Source organism: Anolis sagrei, chromosome 2 (assembly GCF_037176765.1).
Source record: "Anolis sagrei isolate rAnoSag1 chromosome 2, rAnoSag1.mat, whole genome shotgun sequence".
NCBI classification, from domain to species: Eukaryota; Metazoa; Chordata; class Lepidosauria; order Squamata; family Dactyloidae; genus Anolis; species Anolis sagrei.
In genome coordinates, this window is record NC_090022.1 from 116,988,297 (window position 1) to 117,009,030 (window position 20,734).

General features: G+C 40.6%; 1 protein-coding gene across 1 annotated transcript in view; it reads left to right on the forward strand.

Annotated features, from left to right (window-relative positions):
- Positions 1 to 20,437, forward strand: part of CDR2L (cerebellar degeneration related protein 2 like) — a 40,080-nt gene extending 19,643 nt beyond the window's left edge. Inside the window, exons 2-5 of the mRNA XM_060764715.2 lie at positions 8,945 to 9,057; positions 11,699 to 11,847; positions 12,858 to 13,022; positions 17,007 to 20,437. Coding sequence (XP_060620698.1) covers positions 8,945 to 9,057; positions 11,699 to 11,847; positions 12,858 to 13,022; positions 17,007 to 17,892 — 1,313 coding nt within the window. The 3' untranslated portion in view covers positions 17,893 to 20,437. The remainder of the gene's footprint in view (positions 1 to 8,944; positions 9,058 to 11,698; positions 11,848 to 12,857; positions 13,023 to 17,006) is intronic.
- The last annotated feature ends 297 nt before the right edge of the window (positions 20,438 to 20,734 follow it).

The window sequence follows — 20,734 nt, forward strand, 5'->3', positions numbered from 1 at the left end:
GGCTTTGGTGTTTGCCCTCCACATCCACATGAAATAGTGCAGCTGTTGGTTTCTTCAGACCTCTGTATCCACAGATCCTGTATCTACAGCTCTAACCATCTGTGGCTTGAAAATATTTTTAAAAAATAAATTATTTTAAAAAGCAAATTTTGAGTTTGCAATTTTATATAAGGGACACCATTCTACACCGTTGCATATGATGAGACTTGAGTGCCCATAGATTTTGATACCCACGGGGGTGAATACGAATAATAATATAATAATAACTTTATTCTTATACCCCGCCACCATCTCCCCACTGGAGAAATTACACTGCTTAGCCGGTATTGCACCACCTGACATCCGCCGGGAAGTAGCAGCCAATAGTGAAAGGACCAAGGCAGTGACATCTCCAGCTCATCCCGTTTGGGTATCAGCCAGTACGTCAACGATTTAAATCTAGAAATAGTTTTTTAAGATCTACAGAGAAACTCGCTGGAACACCTCAGCAAGCGAGAGTCCAAAAGTGGCAGGCTCAAACCCAGAACCTCAACCAATGGCTGATACCCAATGAGAGACTCCCCCCTGGGCACACAGAAAACTGGGCAACTTGGAAGGCGCTGAACAGACTGTGCTCTGGCACCACAAGATGCAGAGCCAACCTCAAGAAATGGGGCTACAAAGTGGAATCCACGACATGTGAATGTGGAGAGGAGCAAACCACTGACCACCTGCTGCAATGCAACCTGAGCCCTGCCACATGCACAATGGGGGACCTTCTTGCAGCAACACCAGAAGCACTCCAAGTGGCCAGATACTGGTCAAAGGACATTTAATCAACTACCAAACTCACAAATTTTGAATTTTGTCTGTTTGTTTGCTTTGTTCTGTTAGAAATGTAATATAATTGACTGGTTGCCCTGACATGACAAATAAATAAATCTCCCCAAAGGGACTCGGGGTGGTTTACAACTGGGACAAAATGTCCACAAGACATAAAAGCAAAAACTCCATAAAACAAAATTCATTAAAATGGGAGCATCATAAAATAAAGATAAAGGTTTTCCCCTGCCATTAAGTCCAATCGTGTCCGAATCTGAAGGTTGGTGCTTATCTCCATTTCTAAGCCGAAGAACCGGCATTGTCCATAGACACCTCCAAGGTCATGTGGCCTTCCCGCCGGGGCGGTACCTATTGATCTACTCACATCTGCATGTTTTCGAACTGCTAGGTTGGCAGAAGCTGGGGATGACAGCGGAAGCTCATGCCGCTCCCCGACCTTTCTGCCAACAAGTTTAGAAGCTCAGTGGTTTAACTCACTGCACCACTGCCAAAATAAAACAGACCAGACATAACAGAATAGAACAGATTTCTAAAATGGGCATAACCAAGCTATATAAGGGCAAGAGATAGTGCAAATAGCGTACCACAGGGTGGGTGGGGGGAATACAAAACCAAGTACTATCTGGTTAATTAGGGACTGGGCATTTATAAGTGGGGCTAACCATTCTTGAATGCTTGCTGGAACATCCAGATTTTCAGGTCCTTTTGGAAGGAAGACAGTGTGGGAGCCTGCTGATCTCCCTTGGGAAGGAGTTCCAAAGTTGGGGGCCACCAACCAGGATGCCCTCTCCCTCATCCCCACCAGCCATACTTATGATGGTGGTGGAAGCGAGAAGAAGGCCACCCTGGCAGATCTTAGAGCCTCCAACAGTTCATAGGGGAAGATGCAGTCATGAAGATAGGCAGGGCCCGAACCATTTAGGGCAGTGGTTCTCAACCTGGGGTCCCCAGATGTTTTTGGCCTACAACTCCCAGAAATCCCAGCCAGTTTACTAGCTGTTAGGATTTCTGGGAGTTGAAGGCCAAAACATTTGGGGACCCACAGGCTGAGGACTTCTAGTTTAGTGTTTTGTAGGTCATAACCTGCACCTTGAATTGGGACCGGAAACTTATCAGCAGCCAGTGGAGCTGCTTTAATAGGAATGTCATGCGCTGGCATATTTGATAGTGATTGCAAACATCTGGGAATATGTATTTTTTAAAAAGTGGTTGTAAGTTTGGCCTCTGGTTTATATAAATTGGGAAAACAGCACATGTCCCATATAGAACCGTTCTGGTTACCACATCAATGCTCACAGATAAACAATGATTGAATTGGTAATGGGATGTCTGGATAATAGGCAAACGTGTGCCACAAATTCAGATTAAATTTAGATGGGGCCGGGCATGATTTTGTGGCACAACCGTTGCCTACAATGATGCATTTTGAGAACAATGAAATAGAAGGAGGTGTATGTATTAACACTTCCTTTGAGGAGGAAAAGTCGGATTGTTTGCCAAAGGATTTAAATATATTAAGACAGAAAACAAGTCTGGCAGCAGACAGAACCGTTGGGAGGACTGGTAGAATGGTGTGTGTCTTGTACAATATTGTGAATGTGTTTTGAAGTTGCCCTGGAGCTGATCTGAGTGTGACAAATGTGTGAGGTCACCGAGAGCAACCTCTGTAACCATGGCAACGGGGCTCCTGGAGGCCTACCTTCTCCTTCCATGGTGACTTCCCAGTTCACGCCTGGCTTCGTGTTTCCTGAGTCCGTACTGCTGGCCCTCCCGGCTGTTGCAGTCTGTCCAACTGGTTTGACAAAAGACCAGTTGCTGTGGCTCCTTGGCCAGATGCAACAAGTCCAGTTGAATAATAAATTATGTATATATTCTTAAAATTGCCTGTATGATAACCATTTCACAGGGTGCATCTCCACCAGGCACGAGCAAACTTCGGCCCTCCAGGTGTTTTGGACTTCAACTCCCACCATTCCTAACAGCCAGTCGTTTGCCTGTGCCTGATCTACACTGTAGAAATAAGGCAGTTTAACAACACTTTAATTGTGGCTAAATGCTGGAATTGTAATTTGATGAGGAGACAGCACTTTTTTGGCTAAAAACATTATGAAACTACAACTCACCCAATCACTTTGGATTGAAGATCTTTTTATAAGTAAATCTTATAAAATGAATAGTTTCTCTTTGATCATCAATGGTTAGACTAATGGCAGGCAGCATCATGTCTCTTTTTCGGACAGGAAATTCTAAGTACCAACTGGTCTAAAATTGTTCCAAATTTAGTAAGCATTGTTGCCAAGTTCTGCTGAAACAGAAAATTATAATTAATTTAAGATTTCTAGAGTTAATTTTCGTTTTCACAAGCATTTGGACAATTTCAACAGAAAGGAGGAAACCGTGAAAATAAACAAAATCTGGCTACCAGTATTTTTAAAAACTCTAAAATCAGGACAGGAAATAAAGAACAGCACTCAAATAACAGGGAAATTCCTGACATGAAACAATCAGGGCCAGATAACACCTCCCGACAAAGGATTCCCCCAGGCAGCAATCAGCCAGTCTTTGAAGCTGCAAGGCAATTCAGTGCTAATCAAAGTGGCCAATTGCAACATTCACTCTTGCCTCAAGCAAGACATTCCACAGATATATAAACCTCACTTGCTTAGTTTCCAGAAGACCTCACATCTTGAGGATTCCTGCCATAGATGTGGGTGAAACGTCAGGAGAGAATGCTTCTGGAACATGGCCATACAGCTTGGAAAACTCACAGCAACCCAGTGATTCCAGCCATGAAAGCCTTAGACAACACATTTCTATAGTTAATTGCGGTGTGTCAAAGAGAGGCAGCATTGTATGCCCAGGAAACAAGATTCAACCTTTATATGTCTTATTTGTTCAAACTCTGGAGCTAAAAGGTAAGATTGAACCATGGGGAAGGGACACTGAGAGGAAATGAAAATACATGCTTATAATTACTGACTTCAACCATAGTTTTTTCTTTATTTTAATATTTTATATATTAGAAGTGCATTGTGTATTACCAAATCATTTTTATTTATTGAGTAGCATATCAATATCAGCTAAGTTTAGTACACGAATATGTTGGGTGTGTTTACAAAGTATGCAATGCTTTAGGTTCATGGACATTATTAAAAAGGAGATTTGTTTGTTTGTTGTTATCTATATACATTATATGGCAATTCTTAACCCCATGGATTTAGAATATCAAATTGTCACCAGGAAGCAATGAAGACAAATATTTAATATTTAAAATTGAAACTGGAGATTATTATGGAAAGCAAAAGATATTGTATTATTTCATATTAGAAAATTATTCCTTTTTTTAAAAATGTGTTTTTATAAAAGGAGCATTAAGTAGGTGGAGGTAAATGGCAAAACGATCAAACTTAGCTTTGATTTTTAATTTATCATTACATTTTGGGTGACCATTCACATACTTATATAATATGCCTATTTCCATACATACTAAACCTGGGTATAGTGGTTAAAAGAAGCTCCTTTTTAACAATCTGTTTTGAAACTAAACCTCTGCTTGCCTTTATGTGAATTCTTGCCCCTAGAAGAGAATCGCATGCTTCCTTTCCTTTAACTGCATGCATCTCCATCTCCACTTCTACCTTTTCTGCCTCCTGCAAAATTACTGTTGAAAGAGTTTTTAAAATCATGTTGGATCCTGGGCTTCCTAATCCATTTAACCCAATCCCAACAGATTAAATTGAATGCCATATGGTGGGGTGAGGTTGACGTAATCCTCAGGGACGCAAGGAGAAACCTCAGCTGTGCTACCTGGAGAGAAGCAGCTTCAACACTCCAAAACAATATATACAGTATTATGTAGTGGAGGCAAAGAAAGAGAATACCAGTCACAGCCCAAGCAGCTACTGAATATGAAATTTCTCATTTGACAAAGTTTGAAATGCGTGATTTTCCTCTTCCAACTCTAACCCCTTTCTCATGCTTTTGATCTTGACAAAAAAAAATTGGAGGTAGCTCTGTAAGAAATCTCTTAATCAGATCCAGGTCATTTTGTGTCATTATGGCTATTTAAATTACAAGCCCATCCGTTCGCAGAGTTGACCCAGGGCAAACGTTCCAAACCCAAGGCCAGTAGGTTGAATCCGGCCTGCCATGTTATTTTATGTGACTCGTGGGACTTTCAATGCCAGGGCAACATACGTAGTTACAAATAGCTCTTATAATTACAAAGAGCCTTTGAAGGCCAACATGGACCCAATGTGACCCTTGGTCCAGATAAGTTTGACACCACTGTCCTCAGGTATAATACTCAGAATTGGAAATCAGTTTTTTGAGACAGAATCAGCAACGTATGTCTTATGAAGGTCTAGGATGATCTGCATATGTAATGTGATGCCTGCTATGTACATCCTGACAAATCTACGTGGGGCTGCCCTTGAAAACGGCCCGGAAATTTCAATTGGTCCAACGGGCAGCGGCCAGGTTGTTCACTGGTGCTCCTTACAGAAAGAGGTCAGCCCTCCTGTTTAAGGGGCTCCACTGGCTGCCATTCATTTTCTGGTCCCAATTCAAGGTGCAGGTGCTTACCTACATAGCCCTAAATGCTTTGGGACTCACCTACCTGCGTGACTGCATCTCTGTGTATGAACCCACACGATCTCTTCGTTCATCTGGAGAAGCCCTGCTCACGATCCCACCTGCATCGCAAGCGCGATTAGTGGGGACGAGGGATAGGGCTTTCGACTCTGGAACTCTCTCCCTAAGGACATCAGGCAGGCCCCGTCGCTAGCAATCTTTAGGAGGAGCTTGGAAACGTGGTTGTTCCAGTGTGCCTTTCCAGAATAAGGAAACTCCTAGCATTATGTCCCAACGTACTTTATCAGAGATCCAGGATATCTGCATGCCCATCCCCCTCCAAACACCCCACCTTGTCATGTCCAGCACTTTTGATTTTAATTATTACATTTGGCCCGGCCATTGTTTTTAATTGTGTCATTGGGTGTTGTTAATTGTTATTGCTTTGGTTTTTTTGAGTTATTGTGTTGTTGTTGTTGCTGTTTTTATTGTTGTATTTGGGCTCGGCCTCTTGTAAGCCGCACCGAGTCCTTCGGGAGATGGTAGCGGGGTACAAATAAAGGTATTATTATTATTATTAGACAAAGCCAACAAGATATATTTGTTCTTGCATGCCATTGTATCTTTTCTTTGCACGGTAAGCCGTTCTCTGAAATGCATGTTTTTCATACTTACATGTTTAGACTCTTCCTTCAAGTTCAGTTCTCAATTAACTTGATGGAGTCCATAGCAAGACCCTTGCTTGTAGTAGGCAGAAGTGCAGGTGCAATTTCATAAGTGCTAATTGCGATAAGGTGTTTGGATGAGATAATGATTTAATCCTATTCCAATCATAATTTAATATTGTTCTGAGGAGGATGAAATTTGGAGTGGGGGCTGTTGTCCTTCTGTTCCTCTCCTCTCCACTTTTAAACAATAGCTACGCAGGTGCCCTGCTCATTTAAGTTCAAGGAAACCAAAAGGAAAAGCAAGGATTCCATTAGCACCTTGGCATTGCCTCCTTTTGCTTCTCGCCAAAATGGAATAATTAGAGCAATTCACCCAAAGGCAGAGCTGCCCCCCAGAGGTCGGCTGCTTCAGCCAGAAGGTGCCTTTAAATGTCTTGACACACACAGAGTAGTTTTTAATAGCTTGTGCTTTGGGCTACAGTCACCAAGACATCACCAGTCTTCTCACACATTCACAGACAAAAGGTGATCAAACAGTCTGTGACAAAGGCAGCTGTGAAAACTGTGGCAAGAGATGGGTTTATTGTTCTAGGCTGAGGAAATTCAAGAGGAATAAATGGGTGAAAAGCAAGGGCCTGTTAGTCCCTGGACAGAACTATAGATTCAACATCCTCAAATGCTTTGTAATCTACAAATCCAACTTCCACAGGTACTTTGTAAACTGTAAGTCTGCCCCCCAATAAGCTCTGAACATTGATCCCATCAAGTGTAGGACTTTGCCTGATTTATTCGGCATCTACAAACATCGTCTGGGGAATGTTATGAGAGAATCTTGTCCTCAACAATCCAAGAAGATAAAAACTAAATTCCTTACATTTAACTTACTGACTTATTTACTTACTTATCATGTCAAAAGCAAGTTGAGGGTACAGTTAAAATGCATTTAAAAACAAAAAGTTAAAAAAAACTTGGTATGATGCTAAATATCCTTTGACCAGAAGCTGGCCACTTGGAGTGCCTCTGGTGTTGCTATAAGGAGATCCTCCATTGTGCAAGTGGCAGGGCTCAGGCTGCATTGTAGTAGGTAGTCAGTGGTTTGCACATTTTACTTACACAAGCCTTTATTGTATTGATAATAGTTGCTGTTTTGCTATTTCTTCCATTGCAATCACAATTTTAAAAACATCAAATGGCAGGTTTAAAACTGTAAAACTTAAAAAGTCATATTTATCACAACACAAGAGAATCATAGCAGATTTTTTCTGAAAACAAATGCTCATTTAAGGGGAAAATTAGCTAGGCAAGTTAAAAGCTTGTTGGATGAAAAACAACTTTATCAAGTGGCAGAAAATTCTGTGAGGGGGCTACCATAGGCTATGTCGGAAGCACACACATAGAAAGTCGCCTCTGCATCCTAGCCTGACATGTTTTAACCATTGACAGAATGTACACATTATCTTCATTGTATAGGTGAAGCAAAAGCTAGTGCAGGTTCAAAAAGTCCAGATAGTTATTGAGATCTGACAGAATATTCAGCTGTTTATACAACAAATCCGGTAGCTTCGTCACTGATCCAAAGCTGCTGGTACCTTTAAAGTTCTTCATGCCTTCAAAACTGTATAAACCACCCTGAGTAGATTTTGAAAAGTTACTTTTTGAACTGCACCTCTCAATATTTTCTAATCCACAGAGCCACTGGCTATGATAACTGGAAGATTTGGGTCATCCCCCTCCCCCCCCCCCCCCCCCCCCCCGGATTTGTAATCCAAAAACATAATTTTGCTAAACCTTGTCCCTTATGTGCTGGCACTTAGCAGACGGGGACCTCAGTTGTTGGTTTCAGCAGATAAGCAGTAAGGATGCTAATTTGCACTGAAATGTCTTCCCTAATAAGGCATGGACATCTCTCCTGTGAGCGTTTGTGGTGGTTGCAAAACGTAATTTATATTGGAGATGCTGCTGCTATTATCATCATTAGTATGGGATTTATACACTGCTCTTCAGTGCAGCCTTTCAGAGTGGCTAGCAAGCAGTAAAAAAAACGAAATACAATTAACAGCTTTGTGGCACCGTTGCTTGCTTCCAATTTCCACTAAGATAGATAATTAGGACAAGTTGCCCTATGGTGCATGTGCTAAATAAATCGTAAATAATTGGAAATCACTTGAATAAATAAAGACATCAGAGCAATGCAATATTTCCTCACTTTCAAACTCAATTGAGGCAACATGCAGAGTTTTCCAGACACAAACATACACTGGAAACAGTTTCACTGAGAAAATGATAATTTCCCCTAGAAGTAGGATGCTTCTAGGCATAGTGTTTCTACTTTAAAACAAGGCACAGGGCTCCCCCTCTTAACTTATTTGCTCCACCAAAGGGTTTGTTTACACATGAGTTTCTAACGTCTTTGGGGTTTCCAAAGCAAGATCTGTTAACCCATAGCAGATCATGGAGATAGAAAATAGCCCCCAAGTCCAGAGACCACTCATCCCTGCTCCTTTCAGTTCAGTCAGCGATCACATCCTCTTGGCATTGCTAGGTTCCATGTTTTTAGATTCCAGCTGAAGATACAGAAGTATCTTTGTTCGTTCTACCCTGCAAGTCATCAGCAGTGAGGAAAGCATAGCTGTTGCAATCCAATGCTAGTTTCAGTGCCATTCCTGAGTTATTTCAATTGCAGCTCCTGCCTTATTCATGCATTCCTGTTTGCAGATTTTCTTTTTGAACATGGTATGTGGTTTGTGCCCCCATTAGTTGTCTGGAAGTTTGGTTTAAAGTGTTTTCAGTGGATTGATTTACTTCGCCAACTTCACACATGTGCTGTATTCATGAAGGTTTGGAGAAAAGGCCTTTAACACATGATTGTTTTTCTTTTTCAGACTTGCACTTAGCAGCTGAACTGGGGAAGACGTTGCTAGAACGCAACAAAGAACTGGAGGATTCCCTACAGCAAATGTATGCAACCAATGAGGAGCAAGTGCAAGAGATCGAGGTACGTCATAGCAATACTTAGGTTTGTTTTTATTTTTTGTGTTAGGAGGGACTTGCGAAACAGAAAGTCACTTCAGGTGTGAGAGAATTGGCTGTCTGCAAGGACGTTGCCCAGGGGACGCCCAGATGTTTGATATTTTACCATCCTTGTGGGAGGTTTCTCTCATGTTCTCACCTGGGTAGTTGGAGCTGATGGAGGGAGCTCAACCCGCTCTCCTCAGATTCGAACTGCTGACTTGTCAGTCAGCAGTCCTGCCAGCACAAGGGTTTAACCCACTGTGCCACCGGGGCCTCTCTGGTGAATCATAGGTCTATAAATCACCCAAATAACTTTTCTTCATCCAGTATAAACTGAGCATGGCTGTGAACAGGCATGTGCCAATTTTAGGCAGCATTTTCAGTGCTATGGTGTAGCCAGTGGGTGTTGCAAGCAACAGAGCTGTACTATTAGGAGGAGGGCGAACCAGCCCATCTGGAAGGGGGCTGAAACAGAAGTGGATTAAGGACTGCAAGAACACGTCAGTTCAGCGAGACAGTGTTGTACCCAACAGGGAAAATCCTCTCACCCCGTATGTTTTCATTCGAGCAGCTGCTTTAATAAGGGTCACTTTGAACTACACTGAGCCCCAGATTAGTGTCTAACAAAGCTCCAGAAATGGGGTGAAATGGCTTCCTCCACAAACTCTTTCCTTCCTGCTCAGCAGTATTTTTGAAAATCTAATTTTGAAAATTATGATTTCAAAAAAATCATAATTGCATGTTTTGCGTTTAAAATAGGAAATGTTGTGAAGAATGTAAATTACAATGAGAAATTGAATTTTAAAATCTCCAATTTCTCTAAAGTTCTTTTTTTACGTAGAAGCCAAACCGCTGGATTTTGAGAAGAATGTTGTGTTTCCTCTATTAGACATTTTTATTAGAAGACCTAAAAAGAAGAAATTGAGAGAAATAATAATTTCCTCTTATTTAAAAGTCTGTTTTAAATTTTAAATCTGGAATAACAGCTACAGGATAAAATGCCTGACTTCAGGTCACAGTGGTAGGCTTTGGGGTAGTGTGTGCAAGAATCAGTTTTCACCTCCCCACCAGGCTATGCCACATCATTTTAGGCCACGAAACCTGCTAAGCCATACAGACAGAACTCATTTCTAGTTGTAAGCTCCAGCTTCCATAACAGCCTTGTGGGCTTTGAAGAGTTTATGAGTTTTTAAAAAGTTAATATATCACTTGTAGAAACCTTCAAGAGCTGCATGTGCATTTAAGGTGAAAACGGCATTTATTTTATTTTTAATGGACGGTCCACAAGATTGTCAGAATGGAAATTAGAGAGGGCTCCTGAAGTTTTCTTGGCTTCATAGAAAAGGGAATTTTAGCAGATGTTACTTGTCACAAGACAAGTAACAGCTGCTAAAATTCCCTTCTGTGCTACATTTAAGGTACAGAAGTCTTCTGCAGTTTTCACTCTGGCAACCCTAAATGACTCCAGAAGCTTTGCAGGTTAGGGAAAAGCTCGGAAGGCCACGGAAATGAGCAAGGAGGGGCATGTAATCCGCACACATCCAACAAACTAACACAGGAATCAGAAAACAGTTACTCCTTAGATTGTGCAGTGTCGTTTTTGACTATCAAATGTGGATAGCAGCTGCCATATGAGCTCCTATAACTTATTTGGCTATGTCTACTTCTACACTGAAAGTATAATATAGCTTAGAACTGGGTTAAACTAAACCGGTTTGCTTTGTGGCGCCTTCATAAACATCCCAGGAATCAGTAGGAGGATGAAGCGGGAGCCACAGTATCACTGAATGCGGTTCAGAACTGAATCCAGGAAACAGTATCTGTGGCTAGATGGCTGCTGAAAAATGCAAGTTTTTGAACCAATTTACTAAGATCCACTGATGCACAGATCTAATTGTCTGTTTGGGATCAGTGCTGGACTGTATCAGGGGAGTAATTTGCCACTTGCATGTCCTTGCCTTTGTCCAGCCAGCTATGTTTTGGTATTTTTGCGAGTGGTATTCTTACAAGCACTCCACATTTTCTAGTCCCGGTTTCAAGCACATATGAGATACACTATAGTCAGCTGCAGCACATTTTAGGGTTTATTCCATACTTTTTGGCGAGGTTTTTTAAAATACGCTTCTTTGGCTTGATCCACACTGCAGCACACATTTGGGCTGTGTATTTTGTGACCGTCGGGATTGCCCTCAAGTTGGCTTCAGACAGCATTATATGGTCAGTGTAGAAGGGCCCTCAACATATCAAAAAAAAAAAGATGCATTTTAAAATTGTATTCCTTAGGTAATCAAGGAATATACCATACTTAGTTATTCATAAACTTCTGGTTGCTTCATCTCTTCCATTTTTCAACCCAATATGGTTACTTTTTCTTTTTAAAAAATAATTTTTATTTAAGAAAGAAACAATATAAAGTTCACAATTCAGTTATTTAGATGAATAAAACTACAAAAACTACAATATTACATATTGTCCACTACATCTAAGCAACTATTAAAAAGAGGAAAAAGAAAAAGAACCCAAAACTGCAAACAAGTATGGTTAAAAAAAGGCCCTGAATAGCATTTTTCACATTATTTGTAATGGTTGTTGAGATTCATTTTGCTTTGACTCCTTTTTTTCAGTATTTGACAAAACAGTTGGAAATGTTACGGCATATGAATGAACAGCATGCTAAAGTCTATGAGCAGTTGGATATGACAGCACGGGACCTTGAACTGGCCAACCAAAAGCTGGTGCTAGACAGTAAAGCATCTCATCAGAAGATACAATGGTAATGCTTCAGAGAAAGACTCACATAGCTATGATTTCTAAATTGAGATAGCATGTTGTCCCCTCAGATTGTAATACTATATGGAAAGTGTAAAAGGAAGGTGGAAAGGAAAACTAGCTGTTTACATCACAGAGAGAGCAATTAGGTTTCAGTTATAAAGCTGTGATTTTAGAAATCCCGCCCCAAGCCAAGAAGCAAAAGGTTGTTAAGCTATGTCTCCACATTCCTGACAGAACAGCCACAGACCTGTAATTTTTGAATGCAAATCTGCCTTAGGATAGTAGAAATTGCATCTGGCAATTTCTGAAGGAATGAAAAAAAAATTCAAAACTTAAGCAGAGTTATTTGGTTTCAAACACTTGATGCAGAGATTCTTTATCCATAATGTGCATGTATAAGTCAACCTCATGTATTAGTCAAAGGCAGGTTTTGGGAGCTAAAATTGTGGATTTTTGATGTGAGTTATAGACAAGCCAGTGCCACCTCAGGGGTCCAGCTGTCCCTTGCCACTTCTTCCATTTTCCTACCCAGGCATTCAAAAAGGCTAGAAGCAGCATTAGGGTAGAGAAAACAGAGGTGGCCTGTGCTTCTTTTGGGTTCTCCTGGGACAGAATAAACTTGACCTTTTGCCACTCTATTCAAAGAAGAAGATGGTTCCTGTTTTGATAGGAGTTAAAGTACAGTAATTCTTGGACAAGTCAACCAAGGGGTTTGGAGTCAATTTGTTTACTGAAATCTTTGTATTCAGACAGAATGGGCTAGGGTGTTGTATTGTTTTAACTGACATTTGTAAAAGTATTAATTAAATTGTATGTTATTAGTTTACTCAGATAAATACTGTTTTAATAAGGGAATTAGTTTAATTCTATTTTAACGTAATTATTTGTATGTTTTAATTGTTTTGTACTTTTAAATTGTGATCCTCTTTCAGTTCAAATGTTAAGAATATAAATAAATATAATTATTTTTATTATTTCTGTCCTTCTTTTCCTTCTCCTCTGGATCTGTAGTCTGACAGAAACCATAGAAGGACTGCAGAACCAAGTAGATGAACTGCAGAAGCAAGTAGAAGAGTTGCAAAGCTTAGATCAGCTGCGTATCCGCCGAGAGAAGCGAGAGAGACGCCGAACCATCCATACTTTTCCTTGTCTCAAGGAACTGTGCTCAAGTCCCAGGTACAATAATTAGGGAGAAAAGGAGGAGGATAATTAGAAGAGCAATTTCTTTTGGTTGAATTTGCTCATTTGTTAATTATAGTAGTAAAAAGGTAAAGGTTTCCCCTGACATTAAGTCTGTTGACTCTTGGGGGGGGGGGGGTGCTCATCTCAATTTCTAAGCTGAAGAGCCAGTATCCTCCGTAGTCACCTCCAAGGTCATGTGGCCAGCATGACTGCATAGAGTCCTGTTACCTTCCTGCAGAAGTGGTACCCATTGCTGTACTCACATTTGCATGTTTTTGAACTGCTAGGTTGGCAGAAGCTGTGGCTGACAGCAGAAGCTCACCCCGCTCCCCAGGTTTGAACTACCAGCCTTTCAGTCAGCAAGTTCATCAGCTCAGCAGTTTAATCCACTGTGCCACTAGGTGGTCTCAGTTGTAGTAGTATTTGATGTTAATGGTATGCCAGTGATTTCCTGCTCTCTCCAGCTGCCTTTGTCCTTTCCTGTTGTAATTTTTTAAAAAAACATGAGTGACTCTCAAGTTTGCAACAACTCACAGAAGTATTTAATCATGGTAGATGAAATGTAATGCCTTACTATGCAAGGAGTTGAGAATATCTCCATAAAACTATTTCCATTATTCTGAGAACACTGTGTAAATAATAAATAAACCAAACGGTACATACAGACAAACCATGAGATCTAACAAACAAAACTTCTGCCCTGAAACAAAAAGAAGATAAGGCCTGACTCTAAGCAAAAATCTGTTCACTGCCTACAAAATATGCTCCCCGTTCACCTTTGTGCTGTGTCTGTTGCTTTATAGGATTTTGCTTTGGATGTTTGTAGGTCACACTGACTTAAAACAGTTAAAGATAATTTTGAGAACACTCTCCTCCCCCTCAACAATTCCAGAGTGAACTGGAGCAAAGAGGAGGTGGAGCATCTCATCCACCATATCTAAGGGACAGGGAAGAAGATATGCTGACAGTGGATAAACCAGGGTTTTGATATTATAAAATAAGAGAGGGATTTGCTTTATTCCAAAGGGACTGAGCTTCTCCCTCTGCTTGTTTTATAACCAGTTTCCCACTCTCTTTGGAAAGCTTCAAAGCCTTTTTACAGAACTATCTTTTAGAGATTGAACATAAAGTTCCAGAGATGAGCTGTTCCAACTCCATGGTGGCCCGTGAATTTTTTATTGGCCCCTATAGCCACATAGTCATATCCAGATCTGTTTAGCAGGCTTATTTAATGGTTATAGTAGCACTCTAGAAATCAAAACACACTCCCAATGCATATCCAGCATGCTGTAAGTTTTCCTGTAGATGTAACTATGGACTATGTCTAATGTGCACATTTTTTGTTACTCTTGCCCATTAACTACATCTTCAAATCTTTCCTTAAAACAGGGTGGGAATATGAGAAATGGAGTAAGGTAGTGTCTGTTGGGTCTTGTAGAGTGGGGTGAGGCAAGGTATAATCCATAGGTCTCATTTCCAGGCCATTTTGATGTCTCTGTCTTCTGTCAAACCTCCCATCTCAACCGGCTGGAAAGAAATGGAAGAAAAAATCATTTTCTTGGAAGCATTCTGGGGTGGTAATTTGGCTATACAGAGAGCACCCATGCTTCTCCCAATAGCATAAAACAAACCATAATTCTAGATATTAGAAGTTTTACCATTTCCCGTGTAAAGAGTTGATGTGTCTCATAGTGTGTCCAGGGGGAGGGGGTTGGGTTGAAATTAATATTAGTAGCATTCCCTGCACCTGGAACAGACTAATTACCCTATTCCAGAGTTACCAGCACAGCTGTACCTACGGATGTGGCGGTGGAGGCAAAAAGAGAATATTGCATCCCAAATAAGAATTCTATGCCCCCAAATGGATTTTTCTTTGATCCTCAAAGTTCTGGCGTTACTTTACTAAAAATGTCAGCTGAAAATGCTGTAAGCATTCACAAGAAAAGGGCAACATGAACATAGCAAATAGAAGAGTTCTGGGGGTGATTTTAACAGCCTAATTCTTCACAGTGCTAGAAATTTGGGGCCTGAAAAAAAATGTCATTGGAAGGGCAGGATTCCTATTTGGAAGGACAGTGTGCACCTTCCCTTGCCACTGTAGCTACCTTTCTGGTTATCTATCAACACAGATCAGGGTAGTCCCGCCACACTGGTAATAAATAGAGCTTGCTAGAAAAATAATTATCTGCACTATTTCTCATTCAGAAGTATTTTCTGTTTCATGCCTAGAAACTGCTGACAGCCCACTTTATGTCTAAATTTGAAAAAAAAAGTCTTTTATTCTTACTTTTCAAGCTAAACCAGATGTCTGAAGAGAAAAGGCATACATTTCAAAGCTCATTCAGCTGGCTTTCATTTTAGGAATTGCCTGTACTCCTTTCCCACCCGCTCCAATAAGTGATGCCATACTTTATTTGCACTGTGTTTGGCTTCTGCCAATCCTCCCTCCTATACCCATTTCCACAATCAACCTTAATTTATGAGGAACAGAAGTTCTGAAGACACAGCACAGAGAGAGAAAATGATTGGACAGTAGAAATAAGGCTTTCTGAACCAAGAAATAAGGCTTTCTGTTGCTGACTTTGCCCCCAAAGTTTAACAGCAGTGAGACCTAAATCCCACCTAGAGGCACATAAGTGCAGAAAACAGATAAGAGCTGCCACATGTCTCTATTGTTGCTAGACTGAAGACCAAACAGGATTCCTTTACAACGGTTGTGTAGAAGAGGATATCAGTAGGTGCAACTTGTCACACAACCAGGTATCAACTGCCCCTTGCTCTTTTCTTCTATGCAGCCGTTAAATGTATAGGAGCCCTCTGCATGTTTTTAACTGGCATCCCTACATCTCCATATGAAGACATGACACATGGATTTATCTTCTAAACTTGAGGTTTGTAATAAATTGGATAATTGTTAAAATAGGCAATCATATATTGGAATGATTCTCCTGCCACTGAAAAAACACCACTTATAGAAAAGCCGAGCATTGATAACACTATGTAACATGATTTTTGTTCTGGGTGATGTCATTTCCTAATTGGTTCTATCATAAAAACATGGGGAAAGTTTATAAAACTGCAAAAACTTTGTTTTTGCAGGACATCCTGCAGCACATTTTGGTATAGTTTTCTAATGAATAACTCACACTTTCAAACCTGGAACAGATTTTTTTTTCCAAATTCAGTTACATCATGTCATGGGTATTATTTGTTCATTTGTTGTATTTGTTCTATTTAATTGAACAGTGTCTTGAATCCCATTCACTGGAGAAATACGAAGTGTAAATTGAAATAACAAGGATTGGCAATATGATTCAATGGTATGAGAAATGTATGTAACATGTAGGATGCAGCTACCCTTATGCACATTTGGATAGTTTGACACCACTTTAACTAACTTAGTTCAGTGCTGTGGGATCCTGGAATTTGTAGATTGACGAGGTACCAACATTGTGGTAGAGGAGACTAAAGACCTGGTAAAAATGCAGCTCTCATTATTCCATAGCTTTCTGCCATGGCACTAAACTGCATTATTTCTACAGTGTGAGCCCCCTGGTGGCAAAAAGGTTGGTGGTTCAAATCCGGGGAGTGAGGTAAGCTTCCACTGTTAGGCCCATCTTCTGCCAACCTAGCAGTTTGAAAACATGCAAATTTGAGTAGATCAACAGGTACTGCTTCTGCAGGAAGGTTACAGTGCTCCATGCAGTCATGTCAGCCACATGACCTTGGAGGTGTCTATGGACAACTTAGAAATGGAGATGAGCACCATCCCCCACAGTTGGATACAACTAGACTTAATGTCAGGGTAAACCTTTACCTTTACTTCCACCGTGTATGCATCCCTAGCAAACATTCCTAGCAAATTACCTCATCCACTGAATGTTTATGTCTACCTATGCATATAGGAAGCCATAAGTATTAAATTGCTAACAGCTGTGTTCTTTTTGCTATTTGCTTGTTTTGATTTTTGGGCACCAGATACGAAGATGCCTTCCAGATTCACAGCTCCTCAATGGAGTTCAGTCAGATGCCCTTGGAGCGTGAGAATGAGCGATTACAAGCAATGGTGACTTCCCTCAGGTCCCAGGTCAACCAGGAGAAACAGAGAAAGGAGCGGGTGGAGAAAGAGTACACATCCGTCATCCAGGAGTACTCAGACCTTGAGCAGCGAGTATGTGAGATGGAGAGCTGCAAGCTGCGCATCAAAGAGCTGGAAACTGAGTTGTTGGAACTTCAGCAGATGAAACAAGTCAAGAAGTATCTCCTCAGCAGAGAGGACAACCTGTCAGAAGCACTTCTTGAACCATTAAACAATGCCCCAGAAGCAGACTACATTGATCTGTCTGAGGAAGAAGGAGGTAAAATCCACAACTCGTCCATGACAGCCTCCCCAAACCATCCTGTACGGAAAAGCTGTAGTGACACAGCGTTAAATGCCATTGTGACCAAGGATGCTGTGAGCAGACATGAAGGCAACTACACACTCCATGCTAATAATGTGCGCAAGAGGGGGATGTCAATCCTTAGGGAAGTGGATGAACAGTATCATGCCCTGCTGGAGAAGTATGAGGAGCTCCTCAGCAAGTGCCGACAGCACAAGGACAGCGTGCGCCATGCTGGTGTCCAGACCTCTCGCCCCATCTCTCGGGACAGCTCCTTTAGAGACTTCAGGGGAGACGGCTTTGAGCTAGATGAGCTCAAGACAATGGAGAAGAGCCTTAGCAAACACGTGGAGGCTGTGGACAAGAGATTAGAGCAGAGTCAACCAGAATACAAGGCCCTCTTTAAAGAGATCTTCTCCCGAATCCAAAAGACAAAAGCAGACATCAATGCCACCAAGGTGAAAAAGAAGACCAGCAAGTGAATCCTACCCATTCAGCATCAAGCTCTTCTCTTATATACCCCAGAACACATTGCATGGCCTCCTGCCTCCAAGATCCGGGAAGCTTCTTGTGTTGATGTATTGCACACAAAAAAAAGCCTTTTGCAATGTAACAGCAGAGAAAAGAGCCCAGGTCACAAGTAAAAAAAAACAAAAAACAAGGAGTCTTGGAGCGCCTTAAGGAACAGCACATTTTAATAGTGCATGCTCTTCTGTGGACTACAAGCCACTTATTCTACAAAAACCTGTGCAATAATAAAATGTGTGCTTCTTTGAGGTGCCACAAAACTCTTTGTGTTTTTGCTGCAACAGATAAACACAGCCATCCTAGAGCACTCCAAGCTGCCTAAGCCGCTGAATGTGCTGCAAAAGCAAGATGTTGTTGTAGTTGGTATCCAAGATTTTACAAGGAATCCTTCCCTTTCACTACAGCTGCCACAAGTTATAAATAGGAGTACTTAGACCAATAACCCACACCTTCACTCTCTTCTGCAGCCAATGTTTGCTATTCTGCAGGCAACACAGAATCAAACATACTAGGCCCTGGAATGTCCTGGACATAAGAAAAAGAAAAAAAATCACTTTCCAGAGGCAACTTTTGTTTATGCTGTTTTTTTATTTTCTTTCTGTATTTTTTTTCTTCCTATGAAGAACCCATGTGGTACATCAGCAAGACTTCTAAATGAACTGCTCTCGTTCATGAAAGAGAGTATGTTTTTCCTGTTGAAGCCATTCTCCTATTGGTCAGGTTTTTTCAATATTTACAATGCAAGTTTATTGCAACTGGAAAAAACTTGAAGAGAAATGTCAAACTGATTTGTTCTGCTTGTGGAACACAGGGAGCATAGCATTTACATTTCCTTCAGTATTTTAGTTCTGTAAGCAATTTTTCATCACTTTACTCATATAACCCGAACTTGCATAAAAGCCAAACAAGAAGTGCTATTACTGGCTTGGAAAGACACCCTCATCTTCATTTGGGTGTTGGTTTTCCATGCCTTGCAGTTCACATGATTATTTCTTAATTATCTTTTTGTGTCTGGTTCTGATTTGCATGGACTTACAAAAACTAATAGTGATAACTCATGCAAGTAGGAGCAAAACAGCAAATCCGGTTGTTACCACTGATCCTGTTGTTTATCATACTGTTCCACATACTCACTTGTTAGTTAATCAGTCCTCCTCCCCTCATTATCAAACTGCCTTTTCTAAAGGCTCTCTGTGCAACACATATATACAGCTTGCATACATGTAGCACATACCTATACACAAAAAGCCTCTCTCCAGTCTCAGGAATCATCAGTAGCCATTTCACAAAACTACAAAATGGGGCTCCTTGCAACAGATATTATTACATGGAATTTAGTTAAGGTCACTTCCAGATACGGAGATAAAGCAGTATTATATTTCACTAGGATTAGGGTACATATATCAGAATTCCCACTTGTGTGGGAACAATAGTAGCAATGATTATTTACTTACCAAGCAGTATTATACTTGAAGAAATTTTGAACTTGTTTCTTGTTTTAGTTGTACCTGAATAAAACCCAAATTGTCTGTGTGTGTGTGTGGGGAGGGGGTGCTTTGGAATTATGCTAGTGTAAATGAGACTTCAGTCTGCCATGTATTCTTTTCAGTACATGACCTTCATGTTCTCTCATTTCAGACAGGGTTCAGTCTCTGAGTGTGGTCTTCAAACTCCATTCTTTGGAATAGTCAGTAGTAACATCAAGCTATTCTTGCTTGAGGATAACTCTCACCGCAGCAGCTATTACCATTTATGGCTCTTGGTTGTGTTTTTACATGTCATTATTCTAAATGTGGTTTTGACATACAGGGTAAGAAGGCAATCATGTGGGAGATCACTATACTATTTAGTACAAACCGAATGAGCATTTCCACTCCTCCACCACCAAAGTGTCATCTCATTGTGTGCTTGCTATGTTCTTGCCATGGGAATTTTTGGGGGTCCTTGTGTTCAGCCAGTTGAAGTTGTTTTTGTAATAATGTGAAAGTACTTTTGAGTTAACTTGCCCTGGGGACTCCTGTCTTGAATAGATTCTTGTTCTACTACTTAATGCCAAAACTTCTTTTGTACCCTTGGCCCCACTTTGAAGTATTGGGAGCCATACACATAATTGTGGCTACCATTTTGGTAACCATACAACAGACCTTCATGCCTTACAGTGAAATCAATATTCTGTAAAAAAAAATAACAAAGGAAGTTGGTTTTCTCAGAGCATTGAACTTGCTCTGTGTTGCTGTTGTTATAGCTGCTGGTGTATTCATTAATTTTCTTTTACTACCTTTTTAACTAAGGGACTTCGGAACCAGTGTTTGCTCTAGAGCCATCTGTTTATTGCATCAGTATTTGGGGTTGGGTGCGGGCCATTGCTTTCATCCTTGGTTTCAAGCAGTGTTCAGGTGCAAACCAGCATCCCAGTTTAAGTGTAGGATACTTAAAAATAATATATTTAAAATGCTTTATTCTCTTCTTAAATAAAAAAAGAAACACCAGTATTCTGAACACTGAAATTTCTTGTATTTCTTTCTTTGCACGCCAGAAACAGGCTTGCTTGCTTGGTATTTTCAACATGATTTAGGTCATGAAAATGCTTTAGGCATGATGGAAAGTGAAGGAAACACACTAGAATGGACATATTGCTCTTGTTATTTATTACATAACAGGTATTGCTGCATCTATGGGGAAAGATTCACCCTCTTTTATTTCTAAAAACCAGTCCTTTTACATACATAAACATTCTGAATGCTACACTCGCTAGCAAGATTCTCAAATGTCTTTGCAAACATTAGGTTTGATTTT